We start from the raw sequence: 22,798 nt of genomic DNA, 5'->3' as shown, positions 1-22,798 counted from the left end.
TCTTCATAGGCACTGGAGCCCATAGAGGTATGTTGGCGGAGTTGTGGTTGTGTCGTCAAACTCACATGATTGGGTTCACCCTTCGGGAGTAGGCCACAGAGTATAGTAGCCATCCTGAACAAATACACCTTCATCTAGCCCAGAAGGTCCTGACCTGCTCAGGACCAGGCAACACAACTGGGAACTCCGGCCTTTTCATATTTTAAAAAAAAATGATGTTGGATTGTCTCTGACAGAGTCCGGTGTCTCGATTGTGTTACCTGGCACCGAACGCTCCCAGGTGTGGGATCTGTTCCTCGCAGAAGAACAAAGTGAATCCATCTTACAATGCTTTTTGTGAGAAAATCAGTTTTTGTGGTTGTTCCAGGTCAGTAGTCGTAACAGGTAGTGGAATGCTTTGGCATATCCCCGAAGGCCTTGGCCAAAAGTAGTGTGGCTTCCTGCTCTCTGGTGGCTTTCAAGGGTCTTTAGGCTGAGGTGCTGTGTTCCGAGTCTAACTACAATGTTCAGGACATTTTTGCTGCTTCTTAGACAGGGTTTAAATCCTGGGATTCTTGGAAGAGACATTTTACCTAGTCACTGTCTGAACGCTGAGGAATTGTGCCTCTGAAGCGCTGAGAAATTGATACTAGCAGGCTGTTTGACAACTACTATACTCCAATGTTGTCATGTCCAGGAGACAGAGCCACGGCTGAAGCGGTATAGAGCAACCATGTTGTGCTTGAGGGAGTACAGTAACAGTCTGATACCTGGAAGGATTCATAACGTGAAGAATCTCTGGGAAGATGTATCCATCGGAAGTATGGCCTTTAAGCACTTTGGGTAATCACGAGGGATGTGAGATAGGTTTTTTTTTTTAAATCTATAGTTCTTCGAAAAACCAATGGGCAGTGCCAAATACCTAAATGAACCTGCACTAAATTGGCAAGTGAGCATCCAAGCCATATCAAAATCTCACTATTGATCATTCCTAATGTACTGCCAACTCCGAGAACCAGCATCCGAATATGTATTGTAATAAACAGAATTGTCAGTGACCAGTGATTTTTTTTTTTACTCTCCAGTTTTAGGCTCTTTTAATGTTGCCAAGTTTAATATATATGTTTTACTTTATCCCTCACAGCCTTCTTACCAGGGCGTCATTCCTAGAGAGATGCCCCACCTCATCCCTGTTTTCCCCGGGGGCACGCCGCTGCTGCCCCCAGTAGTGTCTGGCAGCATCCCGGTATCCACTCCACTTCCACCTGCCTCCTTTGGCCGTCCGGACTCCCGCAAGCTCTCAGTCCTGGACAGCTTTGAGCCGGGGCAGGGCGGGACGTTGGACAGCTTAGACGTCCTGCGCTACTCGGAGCCCACACTGGACCGCTTGGACAGCTTCGACAGCAGCCGTGGATCGCTGGATGCATTAGACTCCTTTCCGTGCGGTACGTGGGTGTGAGGATGATGGGGGTCTTGTGGCCCCAGATAGCTTGTGTATTAAAGAGGTCCTTGGGCCACAACTCCAATAAAGTGATGTTCCCTGGTGCAACAAATTGGGTGTGTCACACCCTGATGGCCAGCTCCACACATACAGCAGTTCCAGAGCAATGGTAGTGGGGGGAACTCTGCTTGAGGAAGTGTACATATACCAAGGCCTGTGGAATCATAAGCTGGAGCTTTGCTGGGCAAAGACTAACTGTACAGAGAGTGGAGTAGTGCAGGGTGGAACAATGGAGGATGAGGGCTAGTGTTATGTAGTGAATGGGGCCGTACTGGGAGTGCAGCATGCGGGGGCAAGGCTGGGCTCTCGTTAGTGGATTGTGCTGCACAGAGTGGAGCTCAGTGGGGTAAGGCCTATTCTCTGCAGCGGTTGCAGGAGCCATTTTGAAGGACAAAGCTACCTCTGTAGTGACTAGTGAAGCAAGTGAAGGCCTACCACTCTACAGTGGACAGAATAGCACAGAGTAGAACGCATAATGGAAAAGCCTAGCTCTCTGCAGTGGATGGATCAGCACAGGGAGGCCACCAAGCATGGTGAGACCTAGCATTTTGCAGTGAACTGGCCAGCACAGGGAGAGTTCAGGGCAAGGCGTCGCTCTGTTGAGTGTAAGGGGTCACACAGGGAATGCATCTTGAATGGTAAGGCCTGGCATTGAGAGATGCTGTGGCAACACAGAGAAGAATCCTGCAGAAATACTACACAGTGAGATCTTTTCTAGAGGAGACTATGGCAACATAGGACAATCCTCATAGGTTGACGTCTTGCTCCATGCAGTAGAGATGACCATAGCTGTGGTCAGTGCATTGACTCCCACATACCCCAGGTCTAGCAAAATGAGCGGCACCACATTGACTACTTGTGGTTTCTTGCCTGCTTAGAATACTGAACATGTGATGTCAAACTAATGTGTTTTCCTTTTTTTCTCCCTTTTCTATTTAAGACACCAGAGCGCAAGAAAGCCGCCTGACTGGAGGTCTGCAAAGGCCCACACCTGCAGTGAGTGCCCATTCCTGGGAGTGGGAGGTGTTCCGAAGAGATTATAAGAGGAAGTGAAAATGGTTGGGTATAGCCCCACCTCACCAGGGGCTGTTATTTGAGCAGTATTCTCGACCACAGCCAGTAGGTGGCACTTTCAGATCATGAATTTTGTTCCCCCATTATGTCCCTGCTCCTTTGTCAACCTGGTCCACTGCAGGAACTGTGTTAATTCTGCAGTACCCAAGACCGTCCAGTAGGTGTCACTATAAGAGTAGGAATTCTCTTTCCCTTCCAGGAGCAGTGCTACTTCAGCATGTTTTCAAACCTAGACTGGCAGGTTTTGCTGTAAGAGGAGTACTTATCTGTCACTCAAAGTCTGAATGAATTCATCAGCACCTTCAACTTTGCCCAGCAGGTGTCCATGTAAGAGCAGTTCGAGGCATGTGGGCTGCTGAATTCATATCTGTGCATAGTCCGCCACCTAGTGTTGGGTCCGGATGATTGCACATTGTTGTCCTGGAAGAGTCTTCGAAGTATCACGAGATAGGTGGCTCCTCCCCTGGACTACAGTGCGCATGGGCATCGCCTCCATCCCCAGATTGTTTTTTTCCGCCATAGGGTTCGGATGTGTTTTCGGTTCCCTCCTTCGGAACCGATAGTTGTTCGATTTTACTTGAGACCAAAAGGTCTTTAGGCTGGGCGTCGGTATAGTTGCGTTCGGGCTTTCTTACTGACTCTCAGCTCCAGTCTCCTACTGCCCTTCCACGTGCTTCGACGCGGACGGGCCTACACTAACGCATTTGCGATGGAGCGGACTCCATTCAAGAAGTGTCCGCTATGTCACTCGAAATATTCGCACCTCGACGTGCACCCTGTGTGCAACACATGCTTGTCACCGGATCACCGTGAAGACACCTGCATGGCTTGTTCAAAGTTTAGGAGTAAGAAAACTTTGAAGATTCGCCGGGCTAATCGACTCCAGGCACAGTTGTCGGCTTCGGCACCCCCACCTGATGACATCTTTCAGGAATCGATCGAGGAGGAGGCCGGCGTACAAGAGTCGGACTCTGGCCCCGCGTCCGAAGAAGAGGCCTACGACGCGGACGAGGAGGCCTGCGACGAAGTCTCCGGTGAGGTAGGGGACGACGAACTGATTTGTGCCGCGATGGGAGATAGCTCGGAGGAAGAGCATCCCCAAACGGACTCCGGGGTTTCCCCCCGTCATACGGCCCAGGTCGAGGGATCGCCTTCGGGCCTTACCCGAGATCTTACTAGAAGTCCTACGTCCCCGCCTCCGGGCCCGGTCACGGACATTTCTGGCAAGAAACCGAAAGTGAAGCCAACCGGTCCCGCACCCTCGGATGCGAAACCGAAACTGAAACTGGCGTTGGTAAAGAAGGTTCTGGAGGCGTCAACTTCCACGAAACCCAAAATGGCCGACTCGAAGAGCCACGCCAAGATGGCCGACCACAAAAGCCGCGCCAAAATGGCCGACCCGAAGTCCTCGGGGTCGGCACCGAAGGTGAAGACTTCCGACGCGGCTGCGTCGGCACCGAGAGGGGTCGCGGACCCGAAGACGGCTTCGAAGAAGCGTCACGCCGACGGTGCGACAGGCCAGGGGGCGTCGGCACCGAAGAAGAGGCCTGCTGGCGACCGGGCTCTCGGAGACGAAGAGTCGCTCGAGACAGTTCAGCCCTCGGCATCCCTTACTAAGAAGGTGGGAGAATCCTTGAAGCGGATCCAACAGTCCACTGTGGTTCCCAGCCAGGACACTGTCGTGCCTAGGCCCACGCCGAAGCCTGCCAAGGATCAAACGCCCATCCGTTTTACCCTTCCTCCCAAGTCGGCGCCGAAGGCCTTCGCGCCTAAGCAGAGCGGACATTCTCAGGAAGTATTGACGCCGAAAGCTGCCTTGGTGGTATCGAAGCTTCGGCTCCAACCGCTCGCGGTGGAGGAACGTCGAGAGGTGACAATCGACGCCAACACCGGAAAATTGTCGCTCCTCAAACGAAAGATTACGTCGGAGCCGCCATTGGAACCCTTTAGGATTCCATTAAAGAGCAAAAAGTACTCTGCGGACTCTTCGGCTCGGATGGAACCTCTGTCTCCACAAGCCATGGAACGCTCGCCGGCCCATTCCCCAGTGCCTGAGGTGGACGAGGAAAACGACGAGTACAACTATCCTGCGTACTCGGATCCGGACGAGGAGCAGGTGCCCTGGACGGCAGGAGGCGACACGGACGACCTGCAGTCAGGTCAGGACACTCAACTTTTCGCCACGAAGACGTCCCCGACGGAGGACTCGGCGGCGTTTAATGCATTAATAGAGAGAGCTGCAGCGAACCATGACGTCGAACTGCACTCAGACCCTGTGGATGCGGACTTCTTGGTCGACACCTTCTCGGTAGCCGAAAAGCAAGTCAAGACGCTACCTATGCTCAAAGGGGTGCTGAAGCATGCACAGGAGGTATTCAAGGAGCCCACCCGGGCGCGGGTGGTCAATCCTCGCATCGACAGGAAGTATAAGGCAGCGCCCACGGATCCCACGTATATTAAGGGACATTTGCCATTGGACTCCCTGGTGGTGTCCAACGCTCGAAAAAGGGCGAATTCGCAGACTACTGGTGATGCTCCTCCCCCAGACAAAGAGTCAAAGATCTTTGAGGCATCAGGCAAACGCATTGCTGCACAGGCAGCAAACATCTGGAGGATCTCTAACACCCAAGCCCTGCTTGCACGTTATGATAGGGCCCATTATGACACATTAGAGGCCATCCTACAACACTTGCCTGACCAATACAAGGAGGCGGGGGAGATGCTCATTCAGGAGGGTAAACTCATTACTAATGCATCCATCAAATGTGCCCTAGATGTAGCAGACACTGCCTCCAGGGCTATCAATACAAGCGTGTTACTCAGACGCCATGCCTGGCTTCGAATTTCTGGGTTCAAGCCCGACATACAAACCACATTACTGGGTCAGACGGTGAATCCGGACCATCTGTTCGGCCCTGAGGTGGATGCCTCCCTAGAAAAAATGAAGAAAGATACCGAAACTGCCAAGTCTATGGGGGCTTTACAAAGTCAGCAGTTTCGGGGTGGTTCTTTTCGCCGCTCCAATTCAAGAGGCACCTCAAGAGGCCAGGCACCCCAGACCACGCAATACTACAAGGGTAACACCCAGTCCTCGTATAACAACAACAAGGGCAGGGGTGGCTACAGAGGCAATAATATCAAGGGCAGAGGACGTGGAAACAATGCCTCCAGGTCCACCGCCTCCAACAAGCAGTGACGTCTTGTCACTTCCCCCCGATCACACGACACCTGTCGGGGGGAGACTACAGCAGTTCCTGCCGGCGTGGAGGTCCATCACCACGGACAGGTGGGTGAGGTCTCTTATCCAGTACGGGTACTGTCTAGAACTTACGTCCATTCCACCGGACATACCGCCAAGAGGCCGTGCTATGTCCGACGAGCACTTGACCTTGTTGCAGCAAGAAGTACTAATCATGCTGCAAAAAGGGGCGATAGAGCTCGTTCCATTGCAAGAACGGGGAACAGGGGTTTACTCCCTGTATTTTCTCATTCCCAAAAAGGACGGATCACTCAGGCCGATCCTGGACCTCAGGCCCCTGAACTGGTACATCAACTCAGAGCACTTCCATATGCTCACATTGCAGCAGGTGCTTCCCCTGCTTCAACGGGGGGACTTCCTAGCCACGCTGGATCTGAAGGATGCCTATTTCCATATTCCCCTGCATCCTTCACACAGGAAGTATCTCAGATTCAAGATCTTAGACCAGCATTACCAGTTCAGAGTCCTGCCGTTCGGGGTCACCACGGCACCAAGAGTTTTCACCAAATGCCTAGCGACTGTAGCAGCGCATCTCCGTCGCCAGCACGTCCATGTCTTTCCATACCTAGACGACTGGCTTATTCAGGCAAAGACGGAACAGCAGTGCGTAGACCACGTGTCACGCACCATTCACCTCCTGCACGATCTGGGATTCTCTCTGAACTACCCAAAGTCCCATCTCCAGCCCGCCCACGTGCGACAGTATCTGGGCGCGACAATCAACACTCTGGCGGCCACTGCGCAGCCGAGTTCAGTGAGAATCGCCGGTATCCAGGCGCTGATCCAACGATTCAGACCCCAGACCTCGCTTCCAGCGAGGGTGTTCATGCAGTTGATAGGCATGATGGCCTCCTGCATCTCCATTGTCCCGCACGCGAGACTGCATATGCGTCCGCTTCAGGAGTGCCTGGCACGTCAGTGGACTCAGGCTCATGGGCAACTGACAGACCTAGTGTTGGTGAGCGGTCGGGCGTACAACTCTCTGCATTGGTGGAACCCACAAAACCTTTGCAAGGGCCGACCATTCCAAGAGCCTGTCCCACAGATCATCCTGACAACGGACGCCTCTCTCCAGGGATGGGGAGCTCATGTACTCCATTACACAGTGCAGGGGCTATGGACACTTCAGCAAAGGAAGATGCACATCAATGTGTTGGAACTGATGGCAATCTTCATGGCCTTAAAGGCGTTCAAAGTACATCTGTGCAACAAGGTCGTGTTGATCCGGACGGACAACATGACGGCCATGTACTACATACAGAAACAGGGGGGAACGCACTCTCCACAGCTGTCTCATCTGGCTCAGAGCATGTGGAAGTGGGCCATTCAGAGGAACATCTTCCTCATGGCAGAACATCTCCCAGGCAAGGACAACCAGATGGCGGATCTGCTCAGCAGACACAGCCATCAGATGCACGAGTGGGAATTACATCCATCAGTACTCCAACCGTACTTCCAAAGGTGGGGTCATCCAGAGATAGACCTGTTCGCCACAAAGGAGAACGCAAAATGCCAAAGCTTCGCCGCCAGGTTCCCACACCCCCAATCACAGGGCAATGCGATGTGGATGAACTGGTCAGGCAGATTTGCGTACGCTTTTCCCCCAGCACCTCTGATACCGCTGGTGGCACGCAAGCTCAGGCAGCACTCGATGACTCTCATCCTGGTTGCTCCAACGTGGGCTCGCCAACCATGGTACACCACGTTTCTGGAACTCTCCGTGGTACCGCATCAAAGGCTTCATCTCACTCCCAGCCTTCTGACGCAGAGCCATGGCGACATTCAGCACCCAGATCCGCAACAGCTCAACCTGGCGACCTGGCTCCTGAAGTCCTAGAGTTTGGCTACCTCAATCTTCCTCCCGATTGCATGGACATCATTCGGGAAGCGAGAAAGCCCACTACTAGAGCTTGTTATGCGGCTAAATGGAAGAGGTTTGTCGTCTACTGCGTGGAGCACAGCATTGACCCGCTAGACGCTTCCATTCAAAACATCATATGTTACCTCTTTCACCTGTATCGGTGTAATCTAGCTTACTCTTCCATCCGCATTCACCTGTCGGCTATGGCAGCATACCTCCAAAATAGGCAACACCTGTCACTCTTTAAGGTCCCTGCTATCAAGGCTTTTCTGGAAGGACTCAAGAGAGTCATTCCACCAAGGACTCCACCAGCTCCGGAATGGAACCTCAATGTGGTTCTTACAAGGCTGATGGGTCCCCCCTTTGAGCCACTACACTCTTGCGAACTGCAGTTTCTGACCTGGAAGGTGGCTTTCTTAGTAGCAATCACATCGCTACGGAGGGTTAGCGAACTGCAGGCGCTCACCATCCAAGAACCTTTCTTCCAGGTGCATGCCAACAGGGTGGTGCTCCGCACTAACCCTAAATTCTTGCCCAAAGTGGTCTCACAGTTCCACATGAACCAAACTATTGAATTGCCGGTGTTCTTCCAAAACCCAGAGACGCTGGCGGAGCGGATGCTCCACACTCTTGATGTGAAGAGGGCCTTGATGTATTATGTGGACAGGACAAAAGATTTCCGCAAAACCAAACAACTTTTTGTTGCTTTTGCCACTCAACACAAGGGAAACGCAATCTCCAAAGCAGGAATAGCTAGATGGATAGTAAAGTGCATTCAGATCTGCTACGCTAAAGCAAAGCGCACTCTCACTATACCACCGAGGGCCCACTCCACTAGGAAGTTGGGGGCCTCTATGGCGTTCTTAGGTAACATTCCCTTAGAAGATATCTGTAGAGCAGCCACATGGTCTACCACTCATACTTTCACCAAGCACTACTTATAGACGTGCATTCAAAACAACAGGCAGCTGTTGGTCAGGCTGTTCTAAAAACGCTTTTTCAGACTGCTGCAGCTGGCACGGGCGGCCGCCGCTAATGGAGGGACTGCTATGTATTCTATGCACAGATATGAATTCAGCAGCCCACATGCCTCGAACTGCAAATGCTACTTACCAGTATGCATCTGTTCTTGGCATGTAGGGCTGCTGACATTCATATCGCCCACCCTCCTCCCCGGCGCCTGTAGCAGCTGCAGTATGTATTCATATACAAACATATGCTCATAGCATGGTCATCACTCACTTCTTCACTCCATCTCTGCCTATGGCTAAAAACAATCTGGGGATGGAGGCGATGCCCATGCGCACTGTAGTCCAGGGGAGGAGCCACCTATCTCGTGATACTTCGAAGACTCTTCCAGGACAACAATGTGCAATCATCCGGACCCAACACTAGGTGGCGGACTATGCACAGATATGAATGTCAGCAGCCCTACATGCCAAGAACAGATGCATACTGGTAAGTAGCATTTGCAGTACTTGGCTATCTTCCCCAGGTAATGTGTTAATTTGGCAGCTCTCCCAGTACTGACTCATGAATGGAAGATTAAGAGCAGTATTACTTGGCTCTCTGTTCTTGGAGACTGCTGGTTCAGCAACACTCCCTGCCCTCTGTTATTTTGCCAACACCCATCGCCCTGGCCAGCAGATATCCCAATAAGAGCAGTACGTGGCTCTTCCTCCAAGGGGTGTACAAACACATTTTTATGAGCAGAATTTGTTGCCTAAATTTATAACATTGATGTTTTTGCTTTGTTTTTGTGACAGGCACTCCTGAACAGCTTAAATAATGTGATTCCCCCAAAGATGGAGTCCTACACCCGAGCGATGGAGCCTGCGGCCATTGCTCCAGGAACATCACTTCTCGTGAAGAATCCCCTGGCTGCAACCCACGAATTCAGGCAGGGCTGCCACACATGCTACCAGAAGACCGGTGAGCAGCCACTTGAGCTCCAGTCTGTCTCTATGGCGCAACTTCATTTAAGGACATTTTACGGAGTTCCAGAATTCTTCATCTTGCATTTGTAACCTAGACCATCACGTATCACCTATTGTAGAGTAAAAAAATAAGCCATTAGTAAGTTACTTAATGTCCTCCTATCCCCTACTAGTCCCCACTTTTTAACTTCCTCTTCCCCAGTTCTAAACAGATTCCCAATCATGCGACATAATCAAACTCTTCTACCGGTAGACACTGATATACCTCAAAGATTCAATGCTGAACCTTTCCCGGACTGCTTAGGTCGTCCATGTTCATACCCCCTTCGAGTTCCCTCTTGCTCCACCATGGTTTATTTAATTATTTTGTTTTATTTAGTGCTGCCAAAATCCTGTGCATGGTGGTCAGTGTTCTTTACAAGCAATGAGGAAATCTGCTCCTGAGTAACATAACAACAAAGATCACATACAGCAAAGTAATGTCAGTTTTTCAGTGAAACAAGTAAGTCAGAGGCTTGAAGTAGAAATTATCTTCTTGCAAGAGCCTACTGGATCTTTATTTAGGTCGGCTTTGAATACTGTGATGGCTAGATTCTTAGTAAAGAGTTTCAAATTTTAGGGCTAATGCCGGAAAATGCATTTTATGTAGTCCAATTTTTCCTATTCTTAGGAATGTCGAGGCGTGAAAGAGGCCTTTTGCCATTAGTTCTTGCATTCCCCCACCGTGTTCAGTATGTTTGTTCGGTGTTTTAGGTTAATCGTATGTTTTGCTCGTGGGTGATGGATGCTAATAACATTAAGTTTTGTTGGTGCTTCTGATGGCAGTCATTTAGTGATATTCTCATGTGCCCTCATTGTATGCAGGTCTGCAACTTCTATGCATTCCCTTCAGATCAAATATAGCCATCACTAGGGAGTGCCTTAAAAACTTTTTTATAAAAGCTGGTTTGCGTAAGACAGTGGCCAATGCCTAAAGGAGGTTACCTCCCGAGGGAGCCCTCACACATACACAAATATATCGAAAGAGGGTATAAGCAGAACAGTGGAATTGAATCTTTAGCTTTTATTGCCGGATGAAAATGAATGTGGTCCGTTTTTTCTAGTTTTTCTAGCGGATGAACGGTCGAAAACGGAGACATTGCTCATTAACTGTAGACACAACTTGAATCTGTATGTATTAAAGATAAATATCGTTATGAACAAACAGTTCTTAGTATCAATGTTCTAGATGCCCCTACAATTGCTTAAATAAAAAACAAGGACTTTTCTAAGGTGCCTTTTCCATAGAGTCTGACATTCAAAATGATTATGTATCATATTTTAGTATGTTGGGGTCTTCAACAAGAGACAGCTCTTTTACAAGGCCCATGTTGTGACAGTTCCCCGAGCAGTCACTGGAGCAGAAGTAGATCACTGTGATGGACCTTTCAATGTGGTCCTAAAAAGCTAATTTAGACTAAGGCTACTTCAGAACTCTACTGCAAGCTTTGTTAGTGGAGCTGCAAAATGTCTTGTTCGCATGGATCCATAAAGCTCCATTGGCTACCCATGTATGCCAGAGTAGATAGTAGTTTTCGCATTTACTCACAGGGACATCGATCAAAAAGATCCAAGTGTCAGACAAACCCACTAAAGATTATCTTTCTGGCTTCTATGTGACTTTTGAGTCGGAAAGTTCAAATGTTGACAAATCCACCACGTGCAGCGCATGCTTTTCACCTCTTGGTTCTAGGGTGGGGATCCAATTCACCTCATTCTGGCAATACGTAGAGAAAGTCAACAGGCTTGTTACTAGGCCTTGCTGTCTCTTGCTTGATTCATTTGTTAGTCATTTTTTTTTTGTCAACTGTTTATTGGCCTTTTATTTTAACATTATATTGGGTGCACCATTAACATCTAGACAGTTCTACAATCGTGCCTAGTTGCCTGTGCACTAGTCGTGCCGCAGGTCAATAGGGCGCTGTCACTTTCACACCTGTGTGGCATGCGGCCAGTTCCTGGGCGCCCAGGCATGCCCGTAACGTACATGGGTCATTGCACCCCAGTCCTGCGCCGGGAGACAAGTCTTACATTCTTAACCCAATTGCAATCAAAACATTTGCAAGAAAACGAAAACTGCAAAAGACGGCATTGTCATCATGTTACAGTATAAAGCACCCCCCCGTTCCCATTCCCGAGAACCGCCTCCCCCTCCCTGTCTGTACATCGTTTGTCCCCTTTTCTCGGTCTAGCCAACTCTCCTCACCCCTTAAACAAATGCTTGTGTCTCCATGCTTATTACACCCTCGCCGCAATCTCGTGGCGTGCCCCAGCCTGCGCATTGGTAGTGTCGTTCGCTGCTCACCCCTCCCTTCTATTACCCTCCATGGTAACTGAGTCTCCCTCCGCCTCCTCAGCCGTGCCAGTCCCCGCCACCTGCAGGGCATCGAGCATGCCCCCCCAGCACTCCACCATGGACTCCCGGCGGAGCCCCACCGTTTCCTCCCTCCGAATGGCAATCCACTCCGCTCTGGCCCACGACAGGAGGGACAGAGTCCATGCCCTCCCGCTGGGCGGGTCGCTTGCTTTCCACCTCCTTGTAAGGAGCCGCACCGCTGTTACCATCCCCAGATCCAGGAATCGGGACGATGCCTTGTCCTTGGGTGGCCTCTTGAAATGATGCAAGAGAAATTCAGGTCAGTTACAGGGGATTGTGCGGCCAGTGCATTGCGTGAGCAAGACACTAATGTCTCTCCAGTATGTACCAAGCCCGGGCAGTGCCACATAATGTGAAGGAGGTCTGCATCCAGTTCTCCACACCTAGGGCAGGACGCGTCCACCCTGTGAAAGTATTTATTTATTAAGTCGGGTGAGATAGGCCCTGTGAACTATATATATTTGGATCTGGCGAAAGCGCACATTTCTAGGGATGCGCACCGGGCTTTTTAGGATTTTCTCCCACTCTTTGTCTGCCAGCGCACATCCCATATCTCGCTCCCACTTTCCGCAGAGAGGAGTCAGATCTAGCTCCGTGTGCATCCGTAAGGATGCGGCAAACCATTTAATTAGATGCCTGCCCCTGCCCATGACGTGCAGGTACTGCAACGTTAGGTGTTGCGCTGGCTCCTCCGCTATTTCGACCCATCCGGCCGCCATTCGGGCCGTTAGAGATCTGTGCATTAGGAATCCCCCTGGGGGAGCCCGGCCTCTGCGACTAGCTTCTCAAATGGGATTAAAGCCCCATCCTGGTATAAGTCACTGAGCGTCTGAACATCTGCCTCCTGCCACGGCTCTAACATGCGGCGCGTGAGGACACCCTCACCTCCTGGCGAGCCTTCCAGGGGCACCGCCGGCGCATATGGGAGCACCTTCCTCGTGAGGTACAGGGCCCTTGCGGAAACATTTGTACGCCACCCCTAGCAGTAGCGGAGTGGGGCGTGCCCTGACCGCTAACGGGTGGAAAACGCAGTTATCCTCTCTAATGTGTAGGGCGGCTCGCTTGTGGCAGTGTCCTCTCTCCCCTTGTCTGCTAACCAGCGGGCAATCCACTGAAGCTGTGCTGCCAGGTAGTAGTGCTCAAAGCACGGGGCGGCGAGTCCACTTTTGTCTGTTGGGAGGACCAGTTTCCCGAGGGCCAGGCGGTGCCGAGATGCGCTCCAGATAAAGTCTTGTAGGATCCTGTTAAGGTTGGAAAAGAAGGACGCAGGCACGAACAAAGGCAGATTCGCAAAATAATAAAGAAGCCGAGGGAGCATCACCATTTTGGCCAGGGCTTCTGCCTGTGGGCGTCGAGGGGAGCGTGGACCAGAAGCTTATCTGGGCTTTGAGGGCTGTCACCGCTCTTTCCAGGTTCCCGTCCATCAGGTCCGCCAGCCGGGGGTAGATCTGGATCCCCAGGTATTTAAACGTGTCCGCCCGCCACTGGACTTGTGTGCCGTGTAGGCCGTACTCTGGATCGGCGACCCCACTGTTAAAAGCATAGAGGCATGACTTGCCTGCATTGACTCGGAGCCCCGAGAGTCCGGCAAAGCGACTCAGCAGTGGGGCCAGTTGCTCCGGCATGCGGCTCACATCTCTGACAAAGACCAACAGGTCATCGGCGTACAGAGATACTTGGTGGACGCCGTCGTCCAGTGGGATGCCATCTGCCAGGAGTTGCCTCATAGCCGCCGCTAAGGGTTCCATGGCTAACGCGAAGAGCAGAGGTGACAGGGGGCACCCCTGCCGAGTGCCCCTGCCTACCGCCACTTCCTCCGAGATGTATGGCCCCAGCCGGACGCGGACCACCGGGTTCCTGTACAAAAGTCCCAATATGTGCAGGAAGCTTCCTTCCCATTCGTACGCCTCCAGTACCGTCCGCAGGTAGCCCCACTCAAGGCAATCAAAGGCCTTTTCTAGGTCCAGCACCAGGCACCCCGCCCTGGACCATACCGCCGCCGCTTCCTTTTTTTTAAAAAAATTTTTTTATTGGCATTTAAAGTGCATCACAGAAATAGAAACATTATTGAGTTAATCCGGACTTAAAGAAAAAGCGTCAATTGACAATTAATCAACAGACTCAGTACATAAATACATTCCAATAGGTAATACAAGAAAATGCATAAAAACAAACAAATCCAATTATACAGGACCTAGTTCATCTTATTCACAATTCATGATAACAATACCTTTAAAAACTGGGAGATAAAACTAATAAAATGAAATGCCAGGTTACGTCTCAGGCAATTACAACTTAGTCTGCCTCCAATTGGTGACCGGGGCCCAAATCCTTTTTCCAAGCTCCCTTTTCTTCACCCCATTTTGTTCATACAGGCAGGACTCGATATTATGAATTTTAAGAAACCTAGAGAGCCACATTTGAAAGGACGGGCCACAACATCCTTCCAACCTGCTGAAATTAAAATCCTGTGCACGGCCACGGATATAAAAACCAAGGCTTCTTCCTCTTTCACCAGTTTTAAATTGGAATCAATGCCCAAGATCATCAGGGTAGGGGATAGATCAATCTTGTGACCTAGCAGCCCCTCCCCAAAATTTTCAATCTCAATCTTTACTGGGGTCAGGAGGCTACAATTAAAAAACATATGCAATAAATCTGCTTGTCCATCCCCACATCTTGGACACTTATCATGGTCCCTGACCCCCCATGCAAATAATTTCGCAGGGGTGTAGTACAAATTGAACACCGTTTTGTAATGCTGGGCTCTTAGGTTTGTGGCTCTAAAGATCCTTTTATTCAATAATAAGGCCAAGTCGACATCCACTTCTGGATTTCCCAATTTTCTAGACCAGGCTACCTCCGTCTTATCAACATCGTCTTGGATCTCTAGGATAAGGATGTTATAAAGAGTCTTAATTTTTTTACAGCCTCTAGTCAATGCCTCCAGATGGGGGCTATTGTCGGGGGGTGGCGGTTTTGGTCTGAGTGCCTTCAAGGAGCAGGTCAATTGAACGTATACCAACCAATGATTACCTGGAATCCCAAATCTATTTTGTAAGGCATCAAAGCTTACAATCCCTTCTCCATCCATTAGTTTCCACAGAGTCTTAATGCCCAATCCCCTCCAAACTTTAAAGGTCCTATCTGCTCCTATCCCTGAAAGGAGGCTCGATTTATAAATATGTAGGTATGGGTTAACCTTAGGGATGTTACACAACTTTCCACAAGCCTTCCACACCCGCCAGACACCGTCAACAATCTTATATCTAGCTTTCTTGTAAAATCTGCGATCAACTTCGCATAACAATAATCCCAACGCCTTCCTTCCTAACAGCAACTCAAATATAGAAGGGGGCCGCTGAGCTTCGGGGCTTAAATCATTGTAAAAAGCCTCTCATTGGAAGAGCACAGTCATTTGAGTCAAAAGACATGTCTAATGATACAGTCTTAAATTAGGCAAAGCCAGTCCACCCCTTTCCTTTGGGAGAGACATCAGATTTGTAGACCGCCTTACCTTCCCAAATTGCCAAATAAATTTAATAAAAACAGATTCTAAATTCTTAATTATTTTCTCCTCCAGGAATGAGTGGTATAGCCCGAAAGAGATATAGTAACTTGGGGAACATCGTCATCTTGACAGCATTCACCCTCCCAATCAATGAGAGATGTAGCCCGTCTAACCTTCTCAGATCGGTCTCTATTGATTTAATGAGCGGTATATTATTTTCTACCACTATTTTATCTACTGAGGCATTAATTTTCACCCCTAGATATATAGCTGCGTCCACAAATCTCGAATCTGATTTAACTATGTTTTTCGTGCAGATAATCTGGGTCTTTGCTTCATTTAATAAATACCCAAACCTAGCACTAAATTGTTACGTCAGCTCAGACAAGACAACCATCGCCTGCTGGGGGTTAGTTGAGAATACCGCAAGATCATCCGCGTACGCTAGAATTTTATTTTCGTACCCATTAAAAACCACAGGTCTTAACCTTGGACAGCCTACTATAGCCTGGATAAGAGGGTCAATATAAAGAGAGAAAAGGATCGGGGAGCACGGGCACCCTTGACGCGTTCCTCTCTTTATAGAGATCAGATCCGATTTTTCGCCCATGACCGTGACTGTAGCAACAGGATCTAAATACATCGCCCTAAGTGCTCTAATAATTTTCTGCCCAAACCCTCTTCCTGCCAAGATACCCCAGAGAAAGCTCCAGACCACACGGTCGAACGCTTTCTCTGCGTCGAGCAGGATCATGGCCATCCCGCCTCCCGTGGCATCATGGGCGTCAAATAGAGCTATTGCCCTGCTGGTATGATCCGTCGTGCCACGCCCGGGGGCAAACCCATGCTGCCATGGGGAGACGAGACCGCCAATAGCCCTGCCCAACCGCACAGCCCAGATCTTAGAATACAGCTTGGTGTCGGAGTTATTCAGTGAGATTGGTCGGTACGACCCCGGGTTCTCACTAGGTTTCCCTTTTTTGTGGAATATTATGATGTTCGTCTCTTTCCACGACTCCGGGGTCAGCCCAGTACACACTATCCCATCAAAATGGTCTGCTAACAATGCGATGATTTCTGGTTCGATACACTTATATACCTCCAAAGGGATGCCGTCGGGGCCTGCAGCCTTCCCTGAGGCTAACTCCTGTAGGGCAACCTTGATCTCCGTTTCAGTAATGTCCCTATCGAGTTCTTCTTTAAGTGACAGATCCATGCGCGGTCCTATATCGCCAATGTTATCCAACTGTCCTCCGTCCCTAACCTCCTCATCATACAATCTCTGGTAGAAGTCTCTAAAGACATGTAAGATCTCCTTAGCTTCTGTATATTCCCTACCATTTTCAACTATCTTTGTAATTTCATTTTTAGACTTCTCTTGCCTTAGACGGAGAGCCAGGGCTCTACCGGCGTGTTCTCCCGTTTCATACCGATTAGTTCTTGTAGCCTGATATTCCCCAATCGCCTTCTGAGTAACCACTTTCTGTAAATCTGCCTTGATGGCCAGGAGCGCATTATGACTATTGCTACCATCTCCGCCCGAAGCGATAACCTTGACATGCTCTTCTTCAATGGTTGCTAGCCTCTCCAATAATTGCAGTTCCTCCATCCTATCTTCTTTCCTCATTTTATCTGAAAAGCTGATTGTTTCGCCTCTCAGGGCCGCTTTAAAAGACTCCCATACTATGTCATGGGATGAGCTGTATCGATTAGCGGCAAAAAAATCATCAGTCCAACTCTTAATGTAGGCAACAAATCTAGAATCTTCCAATAATCTCCTCTCAAAGGACCAAGAGGACCTTACTCTTTCACCACAGGCCCTTTGATATGTAATTACTAAAGGATTGTGATCCAAGAGTACCCTCAGTAGCATATCTATGGCAACTCTATTGATTTCCGGGGTAGAGATAAACAAGTAATCAAGCTTGGAGTGCTTTGAGCTGGGTTTGAAACATAAGTAAAACCAGGGTTTTGGGGCACCTTGATACCCCAAACATCAACTAAGCCTAGTGAGCCCATAAGTGCCTTTATCGCCCCAAAGACCCGAGGTTTCCGCCCAACGTATTTTACACTATCAACCCAGTTGGCTGAGATATTTAAATCACCACATACTATTAAAGGTGCCAGCCAACCAACTAATTCAATCTCCAAAAAATCGAAAATCTCTGGGTCATCACCATTAGAGCCATAGACTACACACAGAGTAAAACCCATTTCCAACTCTGCGATAGCCCATCTACCACAGCTATCTACCTTCACCCTTTTGACACCTCCCAAAGACTTCCTTACCAATATGCCGACCCCCCTGATTGTTGAAGATTGTGAAGAACAAGCAACCAACTCAAACCCATTTAAAAACAAAAGGTTCCTCTTCGCCCAAGGAAGATGAGTCTCCTGGAGACAAAGAACATTGATCCTATTAAATTTAACAAAATAGGCCAGTCTTTGTCTCTTCCTCCAGTCGTTTAGCCCCCCCCCCACGTTTACTGTACAGATTCTAATGTCTGTCATCCTGACAATTGGTTTGACGATCCATCATGCCCTGCGCCTTAAGCCTGTTAATGTTTATTGAATGCTACTTTCGTCCGAATAGGACAGCAACTACAATGATGCACTTTATCCTTACATTTTCTATTTTCACCCTTCCACACCCCCCGCACCCACCTCCCCCCCACCCGCCCACCCTACCCCACTCCGCTACTCACCAGCCTCCCTCCCCCCACCCCCCACTCTGTGAGGCGCACAGATCTGGTCTGTGCATGTGATGGACGTGCAGTGATTACGGTGAGGACAACAAATGAGAACTCTTAACACCTAAAATAAGCCCATACAAAGAGAAAACGCCAAGAAGCGAAATAACCACGCACCCGGAGCCCCTAACCAAGGACCTATAACTTCACCGGCCTGTACCTTACAGAATAACCCCCAAAAGATAGTCGTAGAACAAAGTTGCCAAGAAATATCAACACCGCCCTGGGTTTGTCCCCTTCCTTAGCATTCCTTCTTATTTTAAAAGGAGTACGGTGCACTCTTTGTAGCTCATTTGGCCAGTCCCAACTGGACAGCTCGGGAAAGGCTTGCTGAAACAGCTTGATAATATATGCCCTGATGTCTGATCCTTCGGCCCCCTCCGGAATTCCCAGGCCTCTCAGGTTGTTTCTTCGAAGCCTATTTTCCATCTCCTCCAGCTTCTACTGTATATCAGTCAACTGGGAAAATTGAGCATCGACCTTAGACACAGCCTCAGCCACCTCGGCTTCTGTTGCCACCACCCGCTCTTCCAAATTTGACACTCTATCCCCCGTGGTGGCACAAGCCTTAGAGAGTTTCCGGACCACTCCCTGCATTTTCCTCATCGCAGCCTGCGATTTCCGACTGTCTTGGCGCGTTTCTTCTCTATGTGCTAGGATCTCTTGATGTATCGTCTCAAGCAGGGACATTTGTGCTTGTTCCATCAGAGGGCTACCTTGGAGGGGCTGGGCAGAAGAGTGGTCCCAGCTTAGTCCCCGCTGTACCTGCGCTTGACCCCGGACAGCCGTTTTAGATTTCATGGCGGTAGCCGGCAGATCACTCTCGGGGTCGCTATCTGACTCCACATATGAGCTATGTTCTTCGTCCTCTTCAGACCACTCTCCCCCACCATCAGAGACAGAAAAGAAGGCTTCACTCGGGGCACTCTCTTTTTCGCCAACAGCTCCGACTGTTGTCCCGTCTATTGCTGCTTCTACTTCAGCTACTGGGAGCTCTAATGAGCCAGTTAATTCCACTTCTACAGCGATAATGTCCTCCCCAGTACTTTTGGCCAGAGAGTGCGAGACAGTCACAGGCTGCTCCACCCCTGGTAGGGACAAAATGGTCTCCGGGTTCTCCTTGCCCATGGCTGCGGGATTTACAACCTCCACTATGCTGTCACCTACCGCCGGGACTGCTACTCCGGGTACTTGAGCCAAGGAGGGTACAGAGTGAATACCCGATTCATGTGCTGCATCTGCATCTGTGGCATTACCCTCACCCAAGTCCTTGGGCCCTTTCTCCTTACCCGCTTTCACAAGCATGTCCAATACGGAGGCGGTGGCCAACCGGGTCTTTGGGGCACCTTGTTGCCTCTTCTTTAGCTGGTCCTGCTGGGGTTGTTCTTCCCCCCCATGTAGCGTCTGAAGCCTCAGTCTCGATTTCCTCTTTTGGGGCTTTTTTTCTAGCATTGCCCGTTTTTGAGCCAAGGTTCTGTTTGGGAGCCATCTCCCACTGTAACCGCCCCTTCTGCCGATGCCCGGGGCGGCTGTGATCCCCGGCAGGATCTGTGCACAGCTTAGACTCACTGCACCGGTTCCGTCGGCTCCGTGTCAGGCTCCGCCCTCCCCCCGAAGCGTAGCGTCCTCGCTGGGAACGAAAGCCTCCAGAGCCTGCACTACCGCCCTCAGCAGCAGCTTCGCTGATCCGTAACGAGTGAGAGCCGTTAACATTGCTTTTCGGGCTTTTCCACGATGTGCGGGCACTTTCTTTTCCGCAGGTAAGCCACTCGGCCGGCTCCTCAGCTCTTCGACACGCGCTAAACCATCCTAGGGCTTAAACTATGCAGCGTCCTCACCGCAGCTCTGCACTGGCCACTCGAGCGGCCGCCATCTTGCCCCAAACCTGCCTGCATTGAATCTGAGCCCCGAGAGTCCGGCAAAGCGACTCAGCACTGGGGCCAGTTGCTCCGGCATGCGGCTCACATCTCTGACAAAGACCAACAGGTCATCGGCATACAGAGATACTTGGTGGACGCCGTCGACCAGTGGGATGCCATCTGCTAGGAGTTTCCTTCTTAGAGTTCCATGGCTAACGCGAAGAGCAGAGGTGACAGGGGGCACCCCTGCCGAGTGCCCCTGCCTACCTCCACTTCCTCCGAGATGTACGGCCCCAGCCGGATGCGGACCACCGGGTTCCTGTACAAAAGTTCCACCATGTGCAGGAAGCTTCCTTCCAATTCGTACGCCTCCAGTACCGTCCGCAGGTAGCCCCACTCAAGGCAATCAAAGGCCTTTTCTAGGTCCAGCACCAGGCACCCCGCCCTGGGCCATACGGCCGCCGCTTCCTTCGCTACTCGGAAATATCTCCTGAGATTCAGAAATGTGGACCTCGCAGGCATGAAACCATTTTGGTCCGGGTGGACTAAGTGTGGAACCAGCGGCGCCAGGCGTTCCGCGAGTATTTTGGCCAATATCTTATAGTCTGCGTTAAGCATCGCCAGTGGGCGATAGGAGCTCAGGGACGTGGAGTCTCTGTCTGGCTTAGGCAGGAACACCAGAAACGCGCTTCCCGTAATGAGGACGAAAGATGGCCCACATCAATTGATGCCCTGTACATCTGCAGGGGCTGGGGTGCTAGGATGTCCCTATTTGCTTTGTAGTATTCAGCCGGCGGGCCGTCCGGCCCCGGCGTTTTTCCCATCGCCAACGCCCGGATCGCTTCTCCCACCTCCTCCTGCGTGAGCGGGGCACCCAGCTCTGCCCTCTGGGCTTCTGGGACACAAGGCAATACGACCGCCTCCAGGAATTCAGCCACCGCCGATTCCCGACCAGTGCCTCAAGCTCTATACAGGTATTCATTTGTTACTAATGCAGATTCAGTAAATGTAAAGGTGACCATTTCTATATGTTGTTTCCCACATAGTAAAGGGCACACTTGGTAAAAAAAACGTAGTCCAGACTCTGCATTCAGTTTGGCTCATGATGTAGTTGACCCCATGAAATGAATACCAAGTGATTTCTCTTTTGGTGTCTGATACAACAAGGTAAGCATGCAGATCGATGTTTGGTGGTGCAGGAAATCCTATGATGTGTGTTGTAGGAGACCCCATGGTTTGTGTGCTTAGTAAGGTTACATGCTGCGAGGTCCTGGATGGTGTTGGTTTGATGCATGGCACGTAATATGGAGGTGGCATGATTGAGCTCCCATGTCCAGTTCACTTGTTACTTGCTCAATCTTCTTTTAGGTCCAAAGGTGTTGGACTGCACCTACAAGGAAGGGCTGGAGCACATGTGCAAGAGGGATCTGCTGTTAGGACGGCTACGCAAGTCTGAGGACAAGACATGGAAGCGGATCCGGCCACGCCCAGCCATGCCCAACTTTGTGGGATCCTACTACTTGTGCAAAGGTGAGAGGATGGAAATAAAGAGGGCAGCCTGCGGAGGAGAGGAGGCTTGGTTTAGCGGTTTCCTGCTGCCAGGCAAAGCTTAATGACAGTAGGCGAAGGCGTCTGACCTTGCAAGGTGGGACTTTTGTGCGATCCTGTTGTCTGTGCAGAGGTGAGGAGCAGGAGAGCTCTGGGTATGGTTGAGTTTTATGGGGTTGTTATTTCTAAGAGTGAAGAACTAGAGACTTAGTTAGAGTGAAAAGTTAGAGAATGAGGTTTGTGAGAATTTAACTACCTGTTTAAAGGTGGGACAGAAAATAGGGGAAAGCAGTTGGCAAGAAGTCTGGCCATTACTTCATAGTACCTGAATGGACCAAAATATTAAGAAGAAAATAAAGAAGTCTGAACGTTGCAGGGTCCTGGTAGTTTAGGAAAAAAGAGGTGGCACTGGGAGTCTCGCCTGTTGAAGTAGGGTTTGTGGGACCTTGTAACCTGCTTACCAGTGAGCTAGCAATCAGGTACAGTTTACCAAAAGTCGCTGGAGAAACCGGGCTGGGCTTCATGAGAGAAGGCTCTGCTTGCTTTACATTCCAGAAACATCAACTGAACACTTCAACTGTTTTATTTCTTTATTCATAATAAACTCTGACCACAAACTAAAACTTATCTAGGTGCAGCAGCGGTTATATGTAAAAGCCAACAGGTAATATAATTTTCCAAGCAGCCTACTGTTGAGGCCTTTTCTGAAAATAGTAGGAACCATTGTTTTCCTACCAGGCAAGCGAGAGTCACTTCCAAAGCTTGGAGCCCAGAACTGAAATTCTTCAGTCACATCAAGATTTACAGTTGGCTTTGGGGAATGGTTAAAATGGTCACTGAAGCGGCTGATAGGGCGTTGCCAGGGTATCTGTGCCAAGTATCTGGGTACTGATCAATGAACCAATGAGGATGTTACATTCCAGCCTTTCCCTCACAGATAGCCAGTGTATTGCCTTTCTTCTATGTGTGATATGGTCTTTGTATGTAAACCTAAGATGAGATGATTTGCCTAATTTTGGACTAGTTAAAGGTGTGTTAATCATAGTCGGGAATGCCCACAAATAAAAATAAAAGCAGTGAAACATTGAGACCCTTATTTTTCT

General features: G+C 49.9%; 1 protein-coding gene across 2 annotated transcripts in view; it reads left to right on the top strand.

Annotated features, from left to right (window-relative positions):
* The window catches only part of ZC3H7B (zinc finger CCCH-type containing 7B), a 213,256-nt gene that overhangs the window by 130,211 nt on the left and 60,247 nt on the right, over positions 1–22,798 (top strand). For both annotated transcript variants that reach the window (XM_086963525.1, XM_086963526.1), the window contains 4 exons: positions 1,124–1,424; positions 2,421–2,476; positions 9,441–9,606; positions 21,516–21,677. In XM_086963525.1, the coding sequence (XP_086819651.1) occupies positions 1,124–1,424; positions 2,421–2,476; positions 9,441–9,606; positions 21,516–21,677 (685 nt within the window). The remainder of the gene's footprint in view (positions 1–1,123; positions 1,425–2,420; positions 2,477–9,440; positions 9,607–21,515; positions 21,678–22,798) is intronic.

Source organism: Lissotriton vulgaris, chromosome 1_1, assembly GCF_964263255.1.
Source record: "Lissotriton vulgaris chromosome 1_1, aLisVul1.2, whole genome shotgun sequence".
Taxonomy (NCBI): domain Eukaryota; kingdom Metazoa; phylum Chordata; class Amphibia; order Caudata; family Salamandridae; genus Lissotriton; species Lissotriton vulgaris.
Note: the sequence above shows the minus strand (reverse complement) of the source record. Positions and strands in the feature narration are given on the sequence as shown.